The sequence below is a fragment of the Hyla sarda genome, chromosome 12 (genome assembly GCF_029499605.1).
Source record: "Hyla sarda isolate aHylSar1 chromosome 12, aHylSar1.hap1, whole genome shotgun sequence".
Classification (NCBI taxonomy): domain Eukaryota; kingdom Metazoa; phylum Chordata; class Amphibia; order Anura; family Hylidae; genus Hyla; species Hyla sarda.
Window position 1 is genome coordinate 57,034,140 of NC_079200.1, and position 18,600 is coordinate 57,052,739.

General features: G+C 44.5%; 1 protein-coding gene across 1 annotated transcript in view; it reads left to right on the plus strand.

The window, feature by feature from the left end:
- The window catches only part of LOC130296235 (cadherin-like protein 26), a 173,329-nt gene that overhangs the window by 60,238 nt on the left and 94,491 nt on the right, over nt 1-18,600 (plus strand). The window contains exons 3-4 of the mRNA XM_056547570.1: nt 1,090-1,176; nt 5,737-5,844. Of these exons, the coding sequence (XP_056403545.1) occupies nt 1,090-1,176; nt 5,737-5,844 (195 nt within the window). The remainder of the gene's footprint in view (nt 1-1,089; nt 1,177-5,736; nt 5,845-18,600) is intronic.

Here is an 18,600-nt window from a genome sequence, read left to right on the forward strand (position 1 = left end):
TTCACATATGTTAATTTTCGCATACGCGAATTTTCGCATATGCGAAAATAAAACGAGGAGATAACGAATATGCGAATATTCGCGAATATATGACGAATATTCGTCCATATATTCGCGAATATTCGCGAATTCGAATATGGCCTATGCTGCTCAACACTACTGATAACAAGTTCAAACAGGAGCCATTAATACAGGTAATGAGTGGAGGACAGAGGAGACTCTTAAAGAAGATGTTACAGGTCTGTGAGAGCCAGAAATCTTGCTTGTTTGTAGGTGACCAAATACTTACTTTCCACCATAATTTGCAAATAAATTCTTTAGAAATCAGACAATGTGATTTTATGAATTATTTTTCTCATTATGTCTCTCATAGTTGAGGTATACCTATGATGAAAATTACAGGCCTCTCTCATCTTTTTAAGTGGGAGAATTTGCACAATTGGTGGCTGACTAAATACTTTTTTGCCCCCACTGTAATCCCGAAGATGTTAGTAACTAAAGTCAAGCATAAGTTAGAGGTAGTCCTTATTGGCCGCCCCTATATAATTTCTTGTTGATAAGGGCAGGTTGACTATCTGAAGGGTTCCTTGTCTATTCTATAGAATTTATGAATACTGGTAGGAAGACTTCTTTAGATTAATACCTCCTCGTTGAGATAAAGCCTTTGATGGCTTTGATGGCCCCCATAAGCTGGCACCATATGTGTCTATTCCTGTTGAGCTGATCATACATGTTAAAGAAATGTTGGCTGAACATTATGTGAATAGGGCCTACTACCGCTCTCCCCAAAGATGGATGATGGTCTCTTGGATGTCAACTGCCCATTTCATACCATATGTCTATATTATTCTTTTTTTACCAATAAACATTTAGTCTTTGCTTTTTATGTGTTATTATGAGACTGTGTTTATCTTTGAAGAGGTTACAAGGTTTTCCTACAAACTCATTTTTCCCGGTAGTAATGACATTAGCACCTGTAGTCTTCTACTTGTTAATTTGTAACCATGCACCAGCCAATTTAGTGTTTCTGTTTGATATTTTTTTACATGTCTAAGCTCTACGTTGTGTGTGTTTTTTTTTTTACGGTAGATGCCTGCAGGGTCAGTAACTAATCTCCTTGGAAATATCTCACACTGTCAACATATTGCAATGCTGAATGTGTCATCATTCTACCAGGTGACTACAAATAATGCGGACCACCAATTAGTCTTTCGAAGTATTAAACGTTTCTAGGGAGGAAGCAAGACATTTTTTTTCCCCCCAGGTATCAAAGAAGAACAAATGACTTGTTTGCCACCTTTCAGAATCTCGAGAAAGTGATTTACTTTTCTTGCTGTGCTGTAAACTTTAAAAACATCCAAAAACGGAGCTGAAGAATTATTGTTTCATGATGACTTAATCAGAGTCTTGTTTACAAGCATAGACTGTAAAATGCAGAAATATTTTAACTCTTCATGTACTGAATGTAAAAGGTAGTTTAGTACAGTTTAAAGCTGAACAACAAGGCAAAGGAGGCAAAAATTGTAAGGGTCACCACCTACTATGTGAAAAGGATGTGGATCAGAGGCGGACCCCTGTCTAAAGTCAGGTGTGATGGCTAACTCCATTGACTGCCAAAGAGCAAAAATGGTTGCTAGGGTGTTGGCTCCAAGATTTCCATATGTATTGCTTGCCATAGCGTTCCTTGTAGTAATTACAATAGTTAAATGGGTTATTAGAAAAATGGCTGCTTTATTTCAACTATTCCTTTCTATAGGTTGTTCTGGCTATGCACTTTTCCTGCCTTAGGGTAAGGTCCTATGTACATGGTATAATTTTCTGCGTATTTGATGCTGCATATTTTTCTACCTAATGAAGTCAATGTTTAGCAAAATCAGCTACAGAAAATATGAAGCAAAATACGCAACGTATATGCTACGTGGGACCTACCCTTTAAGTGATTGTAACTGAGCTGCAATACCAGACACAACCTGTGGTGAGGCGTGGTGCTGTTTTAGGAAGAAAAGAGTCATGTTTTGATAATTCTTTTTAATCCCTTCCATAATTGTGCCAAGACAGATAGGATATTTTGTACATTCCTTCTCAAAATATTAAAGGGGTACTCCGCCCCTGGCATCTTATCCCCTATCCAAAGGATAGGGGATAAGATGTTAGATCGCCGCGGTCCCACTGCTGGGGACCACGGGGATCGCCGCTGCGGCACTCCGCCATCATTACTGCACAGAGCGAGTTCGCTCTGTGCGTAATGACGGGCGATACAGGGGACGGAGCAGCGTGACATCACGGCTCCGCCTCTCATGACATCACGGCCCGTCCCCTTTATGCAAGTCTATGGCAGGGGGCGTGAGGGGCGGAGCCGTGACTAAACGATGCTCCGGCCCCTGTATTGCCTGTCATTACGTGCAGAGCGATCTCGCTCTGCGCAGTAATAATAGCGGGGTGCTGCAGCAGCGATCCCTGGGGTCCCCAGCAGCGGGACCCCGGCGATCTGACATCTTATCCCCTATTCTTTGGATAGGGATAAGATTTCTAGGGGCGGAGTACCTTTAAATAATTTATGGATAAACAGATGATTATAAAGAATAGCATTGGGAGCAAATCCAACCAAGAGAAAATCTGCATGGGGTCTGTATGTACTCCTTAATTTTTTGTGGAATTTCTCTTATGTATTCTTGGTCCTGCTGAAAGAAAGCCCCCATTGATCCGCAGATCGTCTTGGATATGTGGCAGCCCAGTATGGGAGGTGTTACCTGTACCCTTGCTGCCCTGTCAGGCAGCCTCCTGAATTGTCCCCTGCCCCCCCCCCCCCTGCACCTGTTTATTGTAATTGTATATAATCCCCATGTTATATATGTAAGAGTGTTATATCTTTAAGACTGTTTACAATGTGAGTTGTCATGTAATTGTTACCCAGGAGGTATCAGTGACCAGGCGACCTAGGGGTGACCAATGGGACCTCCCAAGAGCCTCCCCCATATAAGCCCTGGGTGGAGCCTCTGCACGCTCTCTTAGTCTTTGCTGCGGTCAAGTCAAGTCGTGCATGAGTGTGTGTCCAGAGTTATAGGAGGCCTCAAGTCCAGTCTGCAGCCACAAGCTACAAACCTGCAAGTAAGCCACAGTCACAGTCTTGTCAGTCACAAGTCAGTCAAGGCAAAGTCATCTGTCTAGTTAACGTAGCCTGCATTAAATTGTCCACCTCTACTACAAGTCCCAGCAAGCCCTTAAGGTCTCTGAAGTCACTGGTCACCTCTGTTGGCTTGGCTGAACTGTATAGACTTTTCCACCTGTCTAACCTCAGTAAAGCTATCGTTGTCCGTAACTTGGCGTCGGAGTAATTAATGTCCCCGTGCCTAGCCCAGGATCCAACGGTATAGCTTTGGGTTGTATTGAGGATAAACCACACCCTGGCGTCACGAATACAAGGGGTTAATGCCATCTGTCCCTAGGGTAATTCCATCTGCCCTTTGCATCACACCCTCTACCACAGATCTAAATTCAGTAAACCCTGCTGGTCACCTAAGCACTAATAAAGGTTATGGTCCACCAAAAAAATTTGGCTACCATGTGATAGAAAAAGAGTTTGCCAGTCTCATGCTATGTTCACACGTCGGAATTTCCCTGCAGAATTCTGCACAGACATTTCGCTGCAGCAGAGCCTCATTGAATTCAACAGGATTCTGCTGCGCTTTGCACACGTTGTTTCTGGCACTGAAATTCCAAATTCTGTGTAAGCAGAAAGATGCATAGCCTCCTATGAGATGGTGCATTCCTGTGCGGTCCTAGCACTGGCATGTTATGACTATCCATGCGGACATTTCGAGTTCTGAACAAAGCCTTAGAGAAACTCCTTATTAACAAGATTCCATTCTGGATAATAGAGAGGATCCTTTCTATGCCATTCATATGCCTTTATAGGGGTTTAACAATGGGATGTCATCCTAAGGACACCCTCTTAACACAACTGGCTATTTTTTAAAGTTTGTGCACCTGAAATTTTATTGGGACAAGGCAAGGAAATAATCACCATCTGTACAATTATGTGGAGTTTGTCATTTTTATCCCCTTTAAAGTGGTTATCCAGCAATAGAAAAACAGAGCTAAATTCTTCTAAAAACAGCACCACACCTTCTTCAGTTTGTGTGTGATATTACAACTTGGCTCCTTTCACTTCAAAGGAAGTGACCTGCAATACCACAAACAACCTGGGGACTTGTGTGGTGAACAACCCCTTTAAGAGGGAAATTTGGGGTGTAGGCTATATGTACAGGGTGGGCCATTTATATGGATACACCTTAATAAAATGGGAATGGTTGGTGATATTGACTTCCTGTTTGTGGCACATTAGTATATGTGAGGGGGGAAACTTTTCAAGATGGGTGGTGACAATGGCGGGCCTTTTGAAGTTGGTCATTTTGAATCCAACTTTTGTTTTTTCAATAAGAAGAGGGTCATGTGACACATCAAACTTATTGGGAATTTCACAAGAAAAACATTGATGTGCTTGTTTTTAACGTAACTTTATTCTTTTATGAGTTATTTACAAGTTTCTGACCACTTATAAAATGTGTTCAATGTGCTGGCCATTTTGTTGGATTGTCAATGCAACCCTCTTCTCCCACTCTTCACACACTGATAGCAACACCGCAGGAGAAATGCTAGCACAGGCTTCCAGTATCCGTAGTTTCAGGTGCTGCACATCTCGTATCTTCACAGCATAGACAATTGCCTTCAGATGACCCCAAAGATAAAAGTCTAAGCGGGTCAGATCGGGAGACCTCGGGGGCCATTCAACTGGCCCACGACAACCAATCCACTTTCCAGGAAACTGTTCATCTAGGAATGCTCGAACCTGACACCCATAATGTGGTGGTGCACCATCCTAGGACCGAGCATTCCTAGATGAACAGTTTCCTGGAAAGTGGATTGGTCATCGTGGGCCAGTTGAATGGCCCCCAAGGTCTCCCCATCTGAAGGCTTGGAGGTAGCCAGACTGAAAAGTGGGGCCATGTAGGGCCTTAGTCTTTTACCCGATGTGTGAGACTGTCCGAATAGCTTGGCTAGCAAGGACAACAGAAATCAGAAGTGCATGAACTGTGAGAGATTCCTATGACCACGATGCATAACATCTAGAGACTGTGAATGACTTATTTCTGGAGACTGTTTACCACCTTGTTCAGAAGGCTAATTCCTGTTACTGTTACCCCCAATCCAGGCTATGGCCATTGTTGTTTCCGTACAATAAGTTGACTATAGAGTTATACACTCCTACAACTGTTACATCCCCTCAAACTTTGAGGCCCTAGGAATCCACCCACTTAGCCTGACAGTCTTGGCCACATGTTTTCTAAAGGTTGGGTTCAAGTGTGTTTTTTTTTGAGGACGTAAAATGACAGGATCCATGATACCCATCATTTTCATTGTTAAACAAACAGAGCACCATCTTAGATACTTTCTCTTTTCCTGCCTGAAGCAGTTTTTGAAGCATATTTTTTACTTCTTAGAAACTTAGTTATAGTCATAGAAAGTCTTCACGCCTGGTTAATTAGAATGCAATGTGGTACAATTACCTCTGTAACTGTGGGGCCCTGGGGTAACGTGCAGCCACTTACATTGGGATGTTGCTAAATGATTCCAATTATCATACTTTGTAATTATATTTGATTATGCGAAAGTTACGCCGCTGCCACAAAAAGTCAAATATATCTTCACATTACTCTGTCACTCATCTCTCTACAGAGACTGCAGCGCAGGGTGGCAAAAAGCCGCCAAAAGAGAGACTGGATCATCGACACCTTCACCCTTCAAGAAGAGTTGCCTGGGCCTTACCCCAAACTAATCGGCACGGTAAGCGATGCAGTGTTTCTTATTGATGAGATAAACACTTAAATGAGTCCCAATAGACCCTCAGCAGTTAGATGTAATCTCTGGATGCAAATGCTCAATTCCCTGCAGAACTCCAACAAGATCACTGCTGTTTTATATCTAGATGCCAAAACCAAGTACTGCTGACATTAAAGGAGTACCCACGCCCCCTCCATTCATGTCTATGGGAGGGGGCAAGACAGCTATCACGCCACCTCCCATAGACATGAATAGAGGGGACGCGGCGTGATTTCACATCTCCCGCTGTGGGAACCCAGCGTTTTAAACATACTGTTTAGAATGCTGGGTGCTGCACAGAGTTTGCGGGGGGTCCCAGCAGCGGAACCCCTGTAAGCAGACATCTTATCCCCAATCCTTTGGATAGGGGATAAGATGTCTGTGGGCAGAGTATCCCTTTTAACATCCATCAAAAGTGTCATCTTTACAGCAGGAAATGTACAATAATAAGATGTAGGAAACTGTAAGTAACACTTATAGGCTATATTGCATAGGAAACAATAGCTAGGGATGCACCGAAAGGGACATTTTGGTCCGAAACCGAATATTTAGGTTGTGCTTGGCTTAGCGCACAGCAGGTATATGCATGTTGTGGCGGGCTTAACATCTATAAAGCGAGTGCGCTCACTTCATAGACTGCAGGTCCTGGCTGCTATCAGCAGATGGGGACCCATCGCTAATGGTGGACATCAGCACGCGTGATGATGTCTGTCATTAACCTTTTAGATGCTGTGATCAATACTGATAATCGCATCTAAAGGATTACCAACAGATACCAGTGGGTTTGGGATGCTCACACATTGGACCCCTGTAGTGAGATTGTGGTAGGGATGGGGATGTAATGAGTTAAAATTTTGCAGGCCGGATTGTCTCTCCAATGATTCAGCCTGGTAGACCCAGACTGTATCAGCAGATCACTGATCTCCCAATACAATATGATGCAAAAGCAGAACAATGTACTGTGAATACAGTCTGATGTCTATAATAGTCCCCTTATGGGCACTTAAAAAGTTTAAAATAATAAAAATTTTTATTTTTTTTAACGTTTTTAATGTATTGACCTACAGAATAGAGAGAACATATCATTCTGATCATTCTGAAAAGTTGCAGATTTTTTTCTTTTCTAGAATTCCCCCCCTGAATAATATATATTTTTTTTATTTTGCCATACATTTTATGGTAACATGAAAGGTGTTATTACAAAGTTCTATTGGTCACGCAAAAAACAAGCCCTCGTATGGGTCTGTAGATCGAAAAATAAGAGTTATGGGTCTTTTAAGACGAGAAGGAAAAAAGCAAAAATCAAAAATGAAAAAAAATTTGAATTTATTTTAGTACAAAATGTGAAAGAAGTAAAAGGGTCTTAAAGGGGTATTCCAGCTTTAGACATTTTATCCCCTATTCAAAGAATAGGGGAGAAGATGTCTGATCGCGGGGGCCTGCTGCTGGGACCCCTCCGTGATCTCCCTGCAGCACCTGCATTATGTGCAGAGCTGCGTCTCCAGGCTTGGAAACCAGAAGTTTTCGGGACTGTAGACGTGACATAATGCCACGCCCCCCTCGGGACATCACGTTCCCTCCCTTCAGGTCTATGGGAGGGGGTGTGGCGTTATGTCACATCTCCAGTCCCAAAAACGTGCGTTTTCGAGCCTGGAGACGCAGCTCCGCACATAGGCTGTCCAGAGGAAAAGTTGCCCAGTTGCCCATAGCAACCCATCAGATGGCTTCTTTCATTTTTAACAAGGCCTCTGCAAAATGAAAGAAGCAATGTGATTGGTTGCTATGGGCAACTGGGCAACTTTTCCTCTGGACAGGTTTTGATAAATCTCCCCCAGTATGCGTGGGTGCTGCAGGAAGATCGCAGGAGGTCCCAGCGGTCCCCCCCCCCGCGATCAGACATCTTATCCACTATCCTTTGGATAGGGGATAAAATGTCTAAAGCCAGAATACCCTTTTAAGATTTTCTGAATGCTCTGCATAAGGTATTTAGTAGGGAAGGAAAGAAAAGGAGGACGTCAATTATTACATTGGGAAGCACAGTTGCTAGCGAATTATTGAAATTGCATACAATAGGTAGCAGATGTTAAGGACTGAAGGTTTTATTATGTTATTGTGACTGCAAAAATGCCCCCAAATGCCATTTTACAGGCGCATACCATTCCACCCATTTAGCGCTTTATATAATTAGGCACATCTCTTAAATGATTTTATTGTCCCTTTAACGTGGCAGGAATGCACTTGCAGAATCTTCTGTTCTTCTCACCGCATACTTTGCCTTCTTGTAATTAGTCTGGCATTTTCTTATTAAGCTCGCCGTACCGCTCCGACAATTATATTCCGCTATCACCTACTACCTGAAATACAATAGCATTTGTTTTCTTATTACATAGACCTGAAAATCAAATGCAATATAGTTCAGATCTTTTTGCTGGTGGTTGGAAGAATGCGTTTGGTACATTGCAGATGATATGCAGTACATGTGGATAGGGGACACTCAAAACTATTGTGTCACATGCCAATATAAACTATGTATATCAGTGCTCTCAAACTGTGGCCCTCCAGATGTTTTAAAACCTCAACTCCCAGCATGCCCGGACAGCCAACGGCTGTCCGGGCATGCTGGGAGTTGAAGTTTTAAAACATCTGGAGGGCCACAGTTTGAGACCATTGATGTATATTAACACTGACACTATTAAAGGGGTACTCCCGTGGAAAACTTTTTTTTTTTTTATTAAATCAACTGGTGCCAGAAAGTTAAACAGATTTGTAAATCACTACAATTAAAAAAATCTTAATCCTTCCAGTACTTTTTAGGGGCTGTATACTAAAGAGAAATCCAAAAAAGAAATGCATTTCCTGTGATGTCATGACCACAGTGCTCTCTGCTGACCTCTGCTGTCCATTTTAGGAACTGTCCAGAGCAGGAGAAAATCCCCCATAGCAAACATATGCTGCTCTGGACTGTTCCTAAAATGGACAGCAGAGGTCAGCAGAGAGCACTGTGGTCATGACATCAGAGGAAATGCATTTCTTTTTTTGGATTTCTCTTTAGTATACAGCCCCTAAAAAGTACTGGAAGGATTAAGATTTTTTTTTATAGAACTGATTTACAAATCTGTTTAACTTTCTGGCACCAGTTGATTTAAAAAAAAAAAGTTTTCCAAAGGAGTACCCCTTTAAAATCTGTACCAGGGCCCACACCTTCATGTGCCATTTACAATTTTGGTGTCCTCTTTATGTGGAACAGAGGCCTTTGGGCTTCCCCAGATTCTACTGGGGTGCTACTCCCCTGACACCAAGACATTTTGCTGCCTGAGTAAAGAAATAAAATGTCCCCCACCCCCATCTTAAATGGGTACTGTCAGATCCAAACACTTGTTATATGTTGTTACTAATGAATATTAAAGACCTATTGTAATATGGTTGTTACATTTTTTTTGAAAATTTTATAAAGAAAACGGCTCCTAAAAAAATCCCACCTCTAGGGGTCCCCATACCTACTGGGAAACTAACCAGTCCTGCAGCAGTATCAGGCTTGTCCATGAGTCATGGACAATAGATGACTGATGGACAAGGCTGCATGAGCAGAAACACTAATCACCTCCCACCACCACAAGGAAGGACACGCCCCCTTCCACCACACACCAATCACCTCCCACCACCACAAGGGAGGGACACTGAGCAACATATTAAAGGAGTACTGTAGTGAAATATAACTTATCCCCTATCTGAAGGATAGGGGATAAGTTATAGATCGCAGGGGGTCTGACCACAGGGACTACCCGTGATCTCCTGTACAGGGCCGCAGCAGTCCGCAGGAAGCGCCGTGCCGTCTCCTGCAGGAAGCCGCGACAGACACGCCCCCTCCATGTATCTCTATGGGATACATGGAGGGGGCGTGTTGGCCGCCGTGTCATGCGAACTGCTGCGGCCCCGTACAGGAGATCGCGGGGGTCCTAGAGGTCAGACCCCCCCCGCGATCTGTAACTTATCCTTTATCCTTCGGGTAGGGGATAAGTTATATTTCACTACAGTATTTCTTAAAACATCTTTGTGTGGAATCTGACAGGTACGCTTTAAAAATTCACATACAACATCACTTTGTTAGGAAAGCACCCCCATAAGAATATTAAAATGTGTATATAAAATAGTATGTGTATAATTATTTTTTTATGTTCCATTTACTAATTGTTTGGAGCGTATACGCCACCATGCCTGTACATCACTAAGACCTCCTGCAAATAAATCTATACCCCACAGTGTGCATTTCATTTACATGAGTTGTTATGGCCAATAGAACTAGTCTATATATGACAAACAATTACATATATTTGGGCTTTACTTTTGCAGCATGCACTGAGATAAATTCAGATTTTATGCCATGTGTATGTATACAAAAAAGTGTAATGTAGCCAAACCCATAGGCTATATTCACAAGGCAGAATTTGTACATGCGGAATTCTGTACGGATTCTGCATCAAACTAAAGTCCAATAGACTTCAATGGGATTCCGTACTCCCATTCACACTTCAGAATTTCCGTATGCGGATTCTGCACGAAATACGCAAAAGCGAAAAACCACACAAATGAATGCAGACACGGAATTGGTGCGGATGTGCAGAATTTCTGCCATGTGGTTATAGCCAGTGGCGTCTCCAGCATTCATATTTAGGGGGGGGGGGGCACATGGGGGGCCAGTGACAAAAGTGGGGGGGCAATTTTAAAACGTGTGTGTATGTGTGAGTGTGTATATATATATATATATATATATATATATATATATATATATATACACACACACACACACACATATATACACACACACACACCATGCAGAACATGTTTAATTTACCTTACCTTACCACAATACAGACCCCTGAATCATCACCACTTACCATAAAACAGACCCCATAAACACATAAACAGACCGCCATGACGACTTCTTCCAGCCAAAACCCATCACTGCAGCATCTGCAAGACAAACATCTTAGTTTCTGCATTTTTTCCAGTGTCCTCTCCAGAAGTGCAGAATTCAGTGGAGTTTATTCCATTCCAAACAGTGTTACAGAGCAAGCAACGTTTCAACGACCTGTATTCACCTTTGCAAAGCACTAGCGACGAATCGTAGCCTGCTCTGTAACTCTGTTTAGAATGGAATAAACTCCACTGAACTGCACTTTATACTTTGGTGTGCTGAGATTATCCTTGGATATAGGTGGCTAGCTAGATTGGTAGGTGGCTAGCTAGGTTGGTAGGTGGCTAGCTAGGTTGGTAGGCAGCCAATTAGGTAGGTAGGTAGCTATGTAGATATGGAGGTTCATAGGTAGGTAGCAAGGTAGCTAAGTAGGTAGCCAGGTAGGTAAGTGGGTAGCTATGTATGTAGGTAGGTAGCTGGGTAGCTAGCTAGCTAGGTAATTAGGTTGCTATGTAGGTAAGTAGCTATGTAGGTAAGTAACCAGGAGGCTAAGTAGGTGGGTAGGTAGCCAGTAATAAGGTTGGAAGCCAGGTAGGGAAGTAGCCAGGCAGGTAATTAGGTAGGTTTCAAGGTAGGGAAATAGCCAGGCAGGTAACTAGGTAGGTTGCCAGGTAGGGAAGTAGCCAAGCAGGTAATTGGGTAGGTAGCCAGGTAGGGAAGTAGCCAGTGCTCCTTTACATCATCACCCCCCTCTCACCTACACCCCCCTCACCTCCTCCACATCATCACCCCCCTCTCCTCCTCCACATCCTCACCCCCCTCTCACCTACACCCCCCTCTCCTCCTCCACATCATCACCCCCCTCTCCTCCTCCACATCATCACCCCCCTCTCACCTACACCCCCCTGTCCTCCTCCACATCATCACCCCCCTCTCACCTACACCCCCCTCTCCTCCTCCACATCATCACCCCCTCTCCTCCTCCACATCATCACCCCCCTCTCACCTACACCCCCCTCTCCTCCTCCACATCATCACCCCCTCTGCTCCTCCACATCATCACCCCCTCTTACCTACACCCCTCTCTCCTCCTCCACATCATCACCCCCCTCTCACCTACACCCCCCTCTCCTCCTCCACATCATCACCCCCCTCTCACCTGCACACAACCCCCCTCTCCTCCTCCACATCATCGCCCCCCTCTCCTCCTCCACATCATCACCCCCCTCTCCTCCTCCACATCATCACCCCCCTCTCCTCCTCCACATCACCCCCCTCTCCTCCTCCACATCACCCCCCTCTCCTCCTCCACATCATCACCCCCGTCTCCTCCTCCACATTATCACCCCCCTCTCCTCCTCCACATCATCACCCCCCTCTCACCTGCACACAACCCCCATCACCTCCTCCACATCATCGCTCCCCTCTCCTCCTCCACATCATTGCCCCCTCTCATCTCCTCCACATCATCACCCCCCCTCACCTGCACACCCCCCTCACCCCTCCACATCATCACCCCCCCTCACCTCCTCCACATCATTGCCCCCCCATCTCCTCCACATCATCACCCCCCCTCACCTGCACACACCCCTCACCCCTCCACATCATCACCCCCCCCTCACCTCCTCCACATCATTGCCCCCCCTCTCCTCCACATCATTGCCCCCCCATCTCCTCCACATCATTGCCCCCCCTCTCCTCCACATCATCACCCCCCTCACCTGCACACCCCCTCACCCCTCCACATCATCACCCCCCCCTCACCTCCTCCACATCATTGCCCCCCCATCTCCTCCACATCATCACCCCCCCTCACCTGCACACACCCCTCACCCCTCCACATCATCACCCCCCCCTCACCTCCTCCACATCATTGCCCCCCCTCTCCTCCACATCATTGCCCCCCCATCTCCTCCACATCATTGCCCCCCCCATCTCCTCCAAATCATTGCCCCCCCCAATTCCTCCACATCATTGCCCCCCCATCTCCTCCACATCATTGCCCCCCCATCTCCTCCACATCATTGCCCCCCCATCTCCTCCACATCATTGCCCCCCCCATCTCCTCCACATCATTGCCCCCCCATCTCCTCCACATCATTGCCCCCCCCATCTCCTCCACATCATTGCCCCCCCATCTCCTCCACATCATTGCCCCCCCATCTCCTCCACATCATTGCCCCCCCATCTCCTCCACATCATTGCCCCCCCATCTCCTCCACATCATTGCCTCCCTCCCCCCTACAGCTGATGCCAGGATGATTAAAAAATAAAAAATACACTTTTACTCACCTATACGCAGGCTCTCCTCAGCAGCACAGGGGGCTGCGTTCTTCTCCCGCTATAGTGCAGGCGCCGATGAGTGACGTCATCGGTGCCTGCACTGCGTGGGGGCAAAGTTCACAGGTCTCCTCTCAGTGAAGCGGCAGGTCCTGCGGCTCACACTGAGAGGAGGCTTAGCTGTGTGCGTGTGTGCACACAGCTGAAAGCGGCGCTCGCTTGTCTGGGGATCTGGGACAAGTGTCCTGGATCCCCATTAGCGGAGTGAGCACCTCTCCGCCCGGAGCCCCGCGTGCCATGAGTGGTTGCCGACCCCTGACTTTGTTTATTTTAAATTGGGGGGGCACAAGGGGGGGCACGGCCTGATCTAGGGGGGCCATGGCCCCCTCTGCCCCCCCCCCTAGCGACGCCACTGGTTATAGCCTTAGTGATGTGTAAAAGAAATGCAATATCAAGGCATAGCCCAGATCGCCTAAAAACACAGTCGCCCTCCCCCCCCCAAAAAAAAAAAAAAAAAAAGCAAATAGAAGTGTGGACTTGGCAGGAGAATGGTAAGTGCCTCTCTGAAGTATAATACAGGATATAACTCATATACATACTGTATATAACTTATTATAAGTACCCATTATTATTATTTATTTTATAATGATAAAGTAGTGTTTAGTTTATATGTTTGTTATTAAAGAGGTGTGTTTGGTGAGAATGGAGGCTGGACCAGAAAATACTTTGATGGACATTTATGGACTAATATGGACTCATTTTTGTATATATTGTAAGGGTGTATGTTGTTTGTATTATTGTTATTGTTATGTTGTTGTTTATTATTATATTTTTAAATAAAAGATCTACAGGATATAACTCAGGATCAGTACAGGATAAGTAATGTAATGTGTGTACACAGTGATCTCACCAGCAGAATAGTGAGTACAGCTCTGGAGTATAATACAGGATATAACTCAGGATCAGTACAGGATAAGTAATGTAATGAATGTACACAGTGACCCCACCAGCAGAATAGTGAGTTCAGCTCTGGAGTATAATACAGGATATAACTTGGGATCATTACAGGATAAAATGTACACAGTGACCTCACCAGCAGAATAGTGAGTACAGCTCTGGAGTATAATACAGGATATAACTTGGGATCAGTACAGGATAAGTAATGTAATGTATGTACACAGTGACCCCACCAGCAGAATAGTGAGTACAGCTCTGGAGTATAATACAGGATATAACTCAGGATCAGTAGAGGATGAATAATGTAATGTATGTGTGGAGTCGGGTAAGGGTAACATGCAATTAACCTTTTCATGATGCCAGGGCGTGGTTAATCTATGCAACACTTGAGGTTGAGCCAGCTTTTCCTGGACCAGGCACGGGGCAATAAGTACTCCGACCCAAGCTTACGGGGAAACTGACTTTACTGAGGCAAGATAGATGGTACAATCCGTTACAGCTCAGATTGGTATAAAGACAGGTGCAGGGGGAACCTTGGAAGCTTATCGGCTTTCTGGGACTTATAGTTGATTGTGCTGTATATGACTTATTTGCTGGATAGCAACCCACACTTGACTTTAGTGACTTGGACTTGACTAACTTGACTGACATGAATTGAATCCCCGAGACTTAAAAGGGTACTCTGCCCCTAGACATCTTATCCCCTATCCAAAGGATAGGGGATAAGATGTCTGATCGTAGAGGCCTGCCGCTGGGGACCCCCGCGATCCCCCCTGCAGCAGCCTGGTACCTCAGCAGCCCGGAGCTAAGTTTTCTCTGAGGCTGATGACGGGCGGTGCAAGGAGCGGGGCATCACATCTGCCCCCTCAATGTAAGTCTATGAAAGGGGCATCACGCCCCCTCCCATAGACTTTTATTGAGGGGGCGGCCATAATATGGCAAGGGGGCGGGTTGTGACATCACGATTCCCTACTCCCTGCACCACCAGTCATCAGCCCCAGAGAAAACCTAGCTCCGGGCTGCTGAGGTACCAGGCTGCTGCAGGGGGGATCGCGGGGGTCCCCAGCCATGGGCCTCTGCGATCAGACATCTTATCCCCTATCCTTCTGATAGGGGATAAGATGTCTAGGAGCGGAGAATCCCTTGAAGTGCTTACTGCTAGACTTGACATTCACCCAAGCAAGATTTTTATTTTTTGCTTAGGACACTGCACAATCAAAAAGTCGCAGAAAAAAGAGAGTAGTCGCACTTGCGACTTTTTTGCGACAATTTTAAGCAAAAAAAAATCTACTAAATGCTTTGATAAATGTCCCTAAGTGACCCCACCAGCAGAATAGTGAGTACAGCTCTGGAGTATAATACAGGATATGACTCAGAATCCCTACAATATAAAAAATGCAATGTACTGGATTTACAGTGACTCATTTTTGTATATTTCTATTTATAAGCTAGTATTCAAAGGTGGACTTAGCTGTTTATTACTAGTGTTGAGCGGCATAGGCCACATTCGAATTTGCGATATTTCGCGAATATATATGGACGAATATTCGTCATATATTCGCTACATTCGCATATGCGTAATATTCGTGTAAATTTTCGCATATGCGAACATGCGCATATACGAAAATTTACATACGAGAAAATGCGCATATAAAAAATTTGTATATAAGAAAATTAACACATTCAAAAATTTACATAGGAGAAAATTCGCATGTAACAAAATTAGTGCATGGAAAAGTTCGCATATGCGAAAATTTACATAGGAGAAAATTCGTATATAAGAAAATTAGCATATGTGAAAATGAGCATATGCTAAAATTTGCATAAGCTAAAAAAAAACAAATATTCGGAATTGCGAATATATAGTGCTATATTCGCGAATATTCGTGTATTCGCGAATTTGCGATATTCGAGAATAAAATTCGAATTGCGAATATTCGCGAGCAACACTATTAATTACAAAGTATCTACTCCTGTAATTCATATCCCTACTTCCAATATAAGTTAATGCTTGAGGAAAAGAGGACATAATAATTTGGTGGCCTTTAAGCAAAAATGTGATTCCTCTGTGGCTTGTTTTAATACTTTCCATATAGAGGGGCAGGGACAAGTATGATGCTCATATATAAGTCAACATAGGAAATGGCTGGATGGGCAATTCTGACTTCCATGTGCCATAACAACTCTGATTAATCCCCACAATCATGTTACCATATCTCTCCTATATACAGTACACCGTGGCACCTGGCATCTTCACTAATCAGACCTGAAACTGACATCTACAGTACGTATAGCTAACAGATGGCGAGTTGGATCCTTATATTCCATACACTGGCGAACACACCTTGAAACAGCCTGCAGCTGAGACAACACCTGCTGCTTGTTAGAAATCATCTTTCATGTAGATTCACTTGATCTGATACTAAACAGGCAAAAAACTGCTAAAGTAGGCAATATTTAATACTGCATTGTTCTGAAGTTGGAATGACTATTTCCAATCCTGTGTCATCCTCAGTTTTGGCTGGATGTTTTCTTTTTCAGTACCTTTTATTAAATTGGTTTTCGAGGATTTTTTTTTTTATTGATAATCTATCCTCAGTATAGGGCAATTTATATCCGACTAGTGAAGGTCTGATACCCAGCTTCCCAATGATCAGCGGTTTGCCCAAGCCGATGGACCCGCAGACGGCTCCGTACATAATGTGCTTGGTTACTACAGCTCAGCTTCTATTATCTACAATGGTGGTTGAGTCTCAGTAACCCAGCATGGCCACCACACAATGTATGAACCCTTGCTCTTGGCTTTGATCACCAGAGCTGCCATCAGAAATTTTGGGGCCCTTACACAGCTGGAAGTCTGCCCCCCTCCCCGTGGCACACTCCGGATTTTATCATAGTATCGGGTATAAAATAATAAGGAAGTAGGGAAAACAACTATACAAAGACCAGTATCACCAATAAAACCACTATACACAGACCAGTATTACCAATAACACCACTACTCAAGGGACAAATAATTGCACCACACCATGACCACTACCATTACCACTGATTAATACTGCGATATTGTTATGGAATAAAAATCACTAGACAAAGACCAATATCCCCTCATACAGTGATTATATAAAAGTAGATACCAGCAGTACACAGGCTTTGCAGACCGTATATGTGATGTTATCTGCTCACAGGGGTCACCATGAAGACTTCTCCCAATCACAATCCTCCTCCACATTGCCCCAGAAAATGTCATGCCCCTTACATTGCCCCCAGAGAATGTCATGCCCCTCACATTGCCACTAGAGACCTATAGAATGTCAGGCCCCTCACATTGCCCCTATAGAATGTCATGCCCCTCACATTGCCCTTATAGAATGTCATGCCCCTCACATTGCCCCCAGAGAATGTCATGCCCCTCACATTGCCCCCAAAGAATGTCATGCCCCTCACATTGCCCCCAGAGAATGTCATGCCCCTCACATTGCCCCTATAGAATGTCATGCCCCTCACATTGCCCCAGAGAATGTCATGCCCCTCACATTGCCCCAGAGAATGTCATGCCCCTCACATTGCCCCAGAGAATGTCATGCCCCTCACATTGCCCCAGAGAATGTCATGCCCCTCACATTGCCCCAGAGAATGTCATGCCCCTCACATTGCCCCCAGAGAATGTCATGCCCCTCACATTGCCCCCAGAGAATGTCATGCCCCTCACATTGCCCCCAGAGAATGTCATGCCCCTCACATTGCCCCCAGAGAATGTCATGCCCCTCACATTGCCCTCAGAGAATGTCATGCCCCTCACATTGCCCCCAGAGAATGTCATGCCCCTCACATTGCCCCAGAGAATGTCATGCCCCTCACATTGCCCCAGAGAATGTCATGCCCCTCACATTGCCCCAGAGAATGTCATGCCCCTCACATTGCCCCAGAGAATGTCATGCCCCTCACATTGCCCCAGAGAATGTCATGCCCCTCACATTGCCCCAGAGAATGTTATGCCCCTCACATTGCCCAGAGAATGTTATGTTTTTTTTTTTACAAATTTCATTATACATTCATTCATTGCCCAAATAATACTGTACACCCCTGCTGTATGGTTGTTCCTATCCTAAATGATTTGTTCTCCCATCTTGGTGGAAGGTTTCAATCAGTCTGTCTAATCTGCTATTATTATATTTGGATGCATGGTAGATATGGCATACACCTGCATTGCCATTGGCCCTCATTTACTAAAAATGAAGTGTAGTTTTCTTTGTGGGTTTTTTTTCCCCAACGTTTTTGCTTTTTTAATGTAACTGCTCTGAACTGTCTGGTTTTCCAGAGCTCAAATCCACCACATTTTATATGGGAACATTATTAAATTTGTTAGGATTTTTCAAAACTGTCATGCCCCCTTTTCTGGCACACAACACGTGCAACACCAAAAAACCTTTTAAATCTACTTGGAAAAGCCTTAGTAAATGAGGCCCAATATCTTACTCATGAAAACCTCTTATTAATACAAATGAGCATGGGAGTCAATTTCTTTTCATCTGACCACTAAACATCATGGACATATTGGGGGTCTT